At 41.7% G+C, this 6,604-nt stretch overlaps 1 protein-coding gene across 2 annotated transcripts in view; it reads left to right on the top strand.

Moving 5' to 3' along the window:
* The first annotated feature begins 318 nt into the window (after positions 1-318).
* The window catches only part of Klb (klotho beta), a 35,869-nt gene continuing 29,583 nt past the window's right edge, over positions 319-6,604 (top strand). For both annotated transcript variants that reach the window (XM_004642674.2, XM_023702809.1), the window contains exon 1: positions 319-1,144. In XM_004642674.2, the coding sequence (XP_004642731.1) occupies positions 347-1,144 (798 nt within the window). In that variant the 5' untranslated portion in view covers positions 319-346. The remainder of the gene's footprint in view (positions 1,145-6,604) is intronic.

Genomic DNA, 6,604 nt, shown 5'->3' on the forward strand with positions numbered 1-6,604 from the left:
AAAAAAAAAAAAAAAAAAAAAAAAAACCCTCTACAAATAGGAAAGGTATACACTTTTTTCATTAATGCCCAAAAGATTTGCGTCAACATGAAGGGCCACACGCAAAATGCCATTTTCTTCCCTGGTCTCGCACGTCTTGGCGACACTTGTCCCGGAGGCCTTTTCATCCGTTTGTCCCCTGAGGAGGGCGGCCGTGCTGTTGACGACCACAGGGCCACCTCCCTCAAGTTACGTGGCCCTCCCGGCCCATCCTAAGCCTCCCAGCTCAGGCTAATCATTGACAGCGCCCCAGTCCCACGCCCGGCCGAGTGTGGACAAGCGCGGAACCGCGCAGCGGGCTCCGGGAATGAATGGGTCTTCCTGGCGCGAAGGGGAGAAGAAGATGTCCCGCGGGGCGCCGCGCAGAGCCGCGCTCCCGGCCGCACCGCTCCTGCTCCTGCCGCTGCTCCTGCTCCGGCTGCCAGCCGCCGCCGCACTCTCCGGAGAGGGAAGAGCTATATGGTCGAGGAATCCCAGTGCGAGCCCGGTGAACGCCAGTCAGCTGTTTCTCTATGACACTTTCCCTAAAAACTTTCTCTGGGGTGTGGGGACTGCAGCTTTTCAAGTGGAAGGGAGTTGGCAGGCGGATGGGAAAGGACCCTCCATCTGGGATCACTTCGTCCAGGAACGCCTGAAAGGTGTCAACGGCACTGCTGGTTCCAGTGACAGCTACATTTTCCTGGAAAAAGACTTGTCAGCTCTAGATTTTTTAGGAGTTTCTTTCTATCAGTTCTCCATTTCCTGGCCAAGGCTTTTCCCTAATGGAATAGCAGCAGTTGCCAATGCAAAAGGTCTCCAGTACTACAATGCCCTCCTGGACGCTCTAGTGCTCAGACGCATCCAGCCCGTAGTTACTTTGTACCACTGGGACTTGCCTTTGGCGCTGCAAGAAAAGTATGGGGGATGGAAAAATGAATCCATGGTAGATATCTTCAATGACTATGCCACATACTGCTTTCGGACATTTGGGGACCGCGTTAAATATTGGATTACAATTCACAACCCATATCTGGTTGCCTGGCACGGGTACGGAACAGGTATACACGCTCCGGGAGAAAGGGAAGATATAGCCACTGTCTACGCCGTGGGACACAACCTGATCAAGGTACGGTGCACCTGGCTCCTAGCATAGCTTCCGAATGTAGAAGGAGCTAAAAAGAAACACTGAGAAACTTCAGTGGTTCGCTGCATTGAAATCTGTGCAGCTAACTCTAAGCTCATTCAAAAGTTCTAAGATCAAGTTTTATGTTTAAAGGAGAGCATATTTTATTTCTCTAGACATTATTAACGTACTAATCCAATTAGTTTCTTCCTATGTTGTACTTTGAGGTCATTTTAAAATCTACAGTTACACAATAGAATGTGAGACCATGTACTGTTATTCTGCAGGAAATCAGTATTAAATACATTTAATTGTTGACACCTTTTTCTGACGTGTCATCTCACAATTATGGCGTGGCGAGACACGACCATGTCAAGCATGTGTTTGTTGCTCCGATTGCTCTTCTTGGTGGTACTTAGCTGCAGGAAGAGAACTAGGTGTTAGTCCTAGATACAGAAACTGAAATGAGGGTGCTTCATGCTTGGTTTTAATTGACTGGAAAGATGAGATTAATGGTTTTAAAAGTTAAACAACTAATATAAATCCAGGAAATAATATGTTCTGCTAAATATTTTCAAGCAGTACATTTCAAAAGCTAACACTTATTTGGAGCAATAAAGAGAGTCAAACTTCTCAAAACAACACTGAAAATCCAAGCAAAACAGAAGGTAATATGTATTGAGTGTTTATTATTATTTATTTATTTATTATTAGCTTTTTATGAGGATTAACGCATTCGATCCTCACAACACTATTATGAGTTGGGTTCTATCATCATTCCCATTTTAAAGACAAGGACACTGAAGCGTAGCGAGATTCAATAATTTGGATGAGGTTGCAGAATAAAATGCAGCCTCTGTGGACATGGGATGTATAAATGATAATGTAATTAATTTAAAAAAAATAATAATCTTTTGGAAACTTTTGGGAAACAGCCTTAGGTTGAAGGTTACAAATGAATTAAATTTACCTTTTGACTCAAGTAGTTTACTTATGAAAAATTATTCTGAATGCCTGTTACATTTTGAAAATGAAAATATATTAGTAGTATTAATATTTACTTGCTAGATATAATTTGTTTGTTATCCAAATATTTTTCCAAAATATTATTCAAATGTTGAATAAATTTTATATACAGAATGTATAAGAACATGGCTGTACTCCATTCTAATGCCTTTCTTCTGTTTGATTTTTCTGGATATTTATGTATATGTACCTAGAACTGTGGTTTTGGTTGCTTGTACCCTGGCAGAATAGATTACAGTATGATTCATTTTCTCATCTTTGAATAGAGTTGTGTAAAGAATATATTTTTAAATGTGTGAGTATGCTATTTTACAAAGTAAGAAGACCTTAAATGGGAAAAAAAAACCTTTTAACTATTTAATACCTATCAATATAATCCATATGTGTTTGAAAATATTAATTTTAATATTCCTAGCTCTTTTAATTAGTAAAAAGATCCATGCTCACATAAAGTTGTTCAAATCAGATCATTCCCAAAGACATAAATAAAAAAGTTAAATGCTTTTCTTGATCTACCCAGAAGTCCCAACAGAAGGCAACTACTGTTGATAGCAGCTTCTCATATATTCTTTAAAAGTTTCCTATGCAAATGCATAGCATGTATATGTTGATTTAACCCTTGTGTAAGGAAAAACTCTAAGTTATTCACAGGTGTCAGTTATCTGGAGAAATGCTAACGATTACAATTTTCTTTCTTTCTTTCTTTTCCTGTTCTTTTTTCTTTTTTTTTTTTTTTTTTTGGTGGATACCAGGAATTGAACTCAGGACCTTGCACTTGCCAGGCAGGCACTGTGCCACTGAGCTATATCCCTGGCCCCAATTACAGTTTTCTTAAAAGAAAAAAAGATATGCCCTGCCCAAGACATAGCTCAATGGCATAAATGCCTGCCTGGCAAGTGCAAGGCCTTGAGTTTGATTCCTGGTACCAAAAATAAGACTTAATTGGTTATCTGGTAAGAACAAACAGGAAAAAAAATGTTTTAATTAACAAATGGATACTGCTTCCTCACTTAGCTTATAAAATCTATTTTTCAGTTTTTTTCATTTTCCCTTAATTTAAGATAACCTCTACTTTTAACACAAAATTAGCACTGGGAGTGACAAATTTTATTGTTTTAAGTTGAGGGGGTCATTTTTAAACAACTGTGTTTTCCATATCATTTCTTTTAACTACTTAAAATTTCTAAATCACTAAACTAAATAAATGGTGTGAGAGGTCCCTTGAAATCAGTCTGAAAATGAAATACCCTGCATAACCGAATGACCTTTTGGCCAGAGAGAGATCTTGCAACGATTTGGTAGCCTGAGGTGAACTGTTTCTCCACTTGTCCCCTCTGTACTTACTTTACACAGAAAAATCCTTCCAGAGAAAAGAGTTATTTTGTTGTTGTTGTTGTTGTTGCAATGAAGTGTTTTTCCTTACTGTTTCATCTTTTAGCCCCTGAAAAAACATTCTTTAGGATTAACTTTCAGTCCAAGAATGTTTCTTGAGTTAAATAACCCTGACACAAACCAGGCATGGTAGTACATACCTGTAATCGCAGCACTCGGAGAGGCTGAGGCAGGAGGATTGCAAGTTAGAACCCTGCCTGGGCAATTTAGCCAGGTAGCTAGACCTCATCTCAAAATATAAAATGAACAAAACAGCTGAGGATGTAGCTCAGTGAGAAGATTCTGGCTTCAATCCCTGGTAACACATAACTTTTGAACACCATTCAGAACGGACTGCGAGTGTGTTTTTCAGGTTGGCTATCATCCCTTTAAATGTTATCTATAACCTTGACTGCAGCTTTGCCAGATAATTGTTATTATGCTATCCTACAGTGATGTTTCTAACTTACAGCACAATGCTTCCCTGTGTAAGTGTTAATATGGATAAAGTACCATTTTTTTACCAACACCTGCAAACCCCCACCCCACCTTCATTTAGGTTTTCTTTCTGGTCACTGTGTCCACCTACCAAAGATGTCCTCATGTTCCCCCATCATGCACTGCGGCCATGTCCATCCTATTACCCTGCGTACCAGCCCCTAGCCTGTTCCATCCAGCCAAAGACCCTTCTAAGACAGGGGCCACCTCTAAATCCTTGTTGATCTCTTAAGATCAATCCCCTCCTGCTAGTGTCCCTGAGACCTGCAGGTTTCATATAACTATTGGTTGAAAGAGTAATGTAGGATTTATCTTTTAAATTTAGTAATCAAAAGACTAAGCAGGTTTCATCTTCACCTTTCATAACATTATTACTAATTTTTAAAACATCGGCTGGGGCGTCGTGGTGCACTCTTGTAATCCCCCACTCAGGAGGCTGAAGCAGGAGAATCACCATGAGTTGAGGCCAGCCTGGGCTACATAAGTGAGTTCAAAGCCAGCCTGCAGTATATAGTGAGAGACCCTAGCTCAAAAAACAAGCAAGCAAACAAACAAAAAGAGTGGCTCAAACCTGTCTGTGCTAATCTAGTGATGCCCTAGTAAGAACACTTTGGGTTACAAGTGACAGATCTCACTCAAGGTGGCTGAAGCAGAAAGGAGCAGCTTCCTGGCTGCGTGAGCAGAGCACAGGAAAGAGGGGACCCAGGAACCGGGACACCCCCAGGCAGCCCCTTATCTTAGTCTCCAACTTCCTTCTTCTTGCTGGTCAGTGTCATTTTCTTTTGGTTTTTGGTTTGGTTTGGTTTGCATTTTAGGAGGGGTCTACAGGATGTTCAGGGTCTCACTACTAGAACAGACTCCTAGTGATCTGCCTGTTTACGGCCTCCCAAAAGCTGGGATTACAGGCCTGACACCAGCCCAGTCTCAGGGCGCCCCAGGGGCAGGGCCGGCAGGACAGGCCTGAGGATGAAACCCTCGGCCCCTGAACCTGCTTGCAGGTGCTTTGATCTGTTGCATTATTTGGCCAGCCCTTCATTTTCTCTTTTGAAGAGGAAAGATCTCAAACTCTGTAATTCATGTCTGCAAATTCTGTGGGATTCCAGCCCTTACCCTCATGTCAGCAAAGCCAGCAAAGCCCCAGGGCTCGAATTAGTGGAGAGGACATTTTCATTCCCTTCTTAAAGGAAAAGGTAGGGAAATGGATGAAATCTGTAGCTGTCTCTCCTTCCAGTGGACCGTTTGCGAGCCTCTGCGTGAATGTGGACAGAGGCTGGGGAGTTCAGTGTACTCGGGAGACAGTAACCCCAGCGAATCCTGCTGCTCTGTAAGGCTGGCGACCGTGCCATGGCTCTAAAATCTCATCTTCTGCAGATGCCTGCTGCTGACAGGGTACAAGGGAGTCCCGACCTCACCACTGTTGACATTTGGGCTGGATAGGCTTTTTCTTTTCTTTTTAGACAGTGTCTCCATAGGCTCCAGACTGACCTCGAACTCACAGCGATCCTCCTGCCTCAGCTTCCCAAATTCTAGGATTGCAGCTGTGCACCATGCCTAGCCTAACTATTCTGTTTTTATTTTTATTTATTTATTTTTTTTTTTTACTATTCTGTTTTTAACTTTTTTTTTTTTTTGTTTTTTTTACTATTTTGTTTTTAGAGAACAAACAATGCTTTCAAAAATGTTAAGAGAAAAGAATGCGCTGTTGCCAAGGTGATTGCGTGTAGTTCAGCTTTTCACATTTCCCCTACTTGCTTTGAGTTCAACGTTTGTGAAATGCTGAACTCGAAAGAGCTGCCCCCACACTTTCTCTCATATTGAATATTAGTTATTTACGGACAAGACAGTAAATTTGCTTATAAAAAATCTGTGCTGCTTGAAAAGCAGAATTTGGAAAGTCAAACAAATGTTTCAAAAGCAATTTTTACTCCCTGTTGGCACAGAAACATCGTTTCACAAAGTTTGGGGTTCTGTTGGAGCGCTTCGTGTTGGTTTTTTTCTGGCTTTTTTGTCTGTTTGCACATCCAAGTATCACATGTGCTACTCGCTCAGATAGTCTTTAAAAATGTGTTTTGAAGCCACATGCGATGACACGTGTTGACACACCTGAGGCAGGAGGACCACAAATTTAAGGCCAGCTTGTGCAATCTAGGACTCCCTGTCTCAGTATAAGAAGGGCTGGGAATGTAGCCGGAGGGCAAGGGCTTCCCTGGCGTGTGCGAGGCCCAGAGTTTAATTGCCAGCATGGGGGGTGGGGGGAAACAAGTACTGTGCTTTGTGCTTTGTGTTTGTTTGTTTGTTTGTTTGATGCAAGGTCTTTTCTATCAATGTAGGCTGGCCTTGAACTCACTACGTAGCCTAGGCTGGCTTCAAACTCTTGGTGATTCTCCTGCCTCAGCCTCCCAAGTGCTGGGATTATAGGCATGTGTCTGCACACCCAGCAGAACCTGTACTTTTTTTTTTTTTTTTTTTCCCATAGTTTTATTGATAAACAAATAGCAATGAGACAGTTTCAAATCAAATTGGTAGGACAGTTTCAATAATTAACACATTGCATACATTCTTCCTAGT

The sequence above is a fragment of the Octodon degus genome, unplaced genomic scaffold (genome assembly GCF_000260255.1).
Source record: "Octodon degus isolate 3935 unplaced genomic scaffold, OctDeg1.0 scaffold00158, whole genome shotgun sequence".
Taxonomy (NCBI): Eukaryota; Metazoa; Chordata; class Mammalia; order Rodentia; family Octodontidae; genus Octodon; species Octodon degus.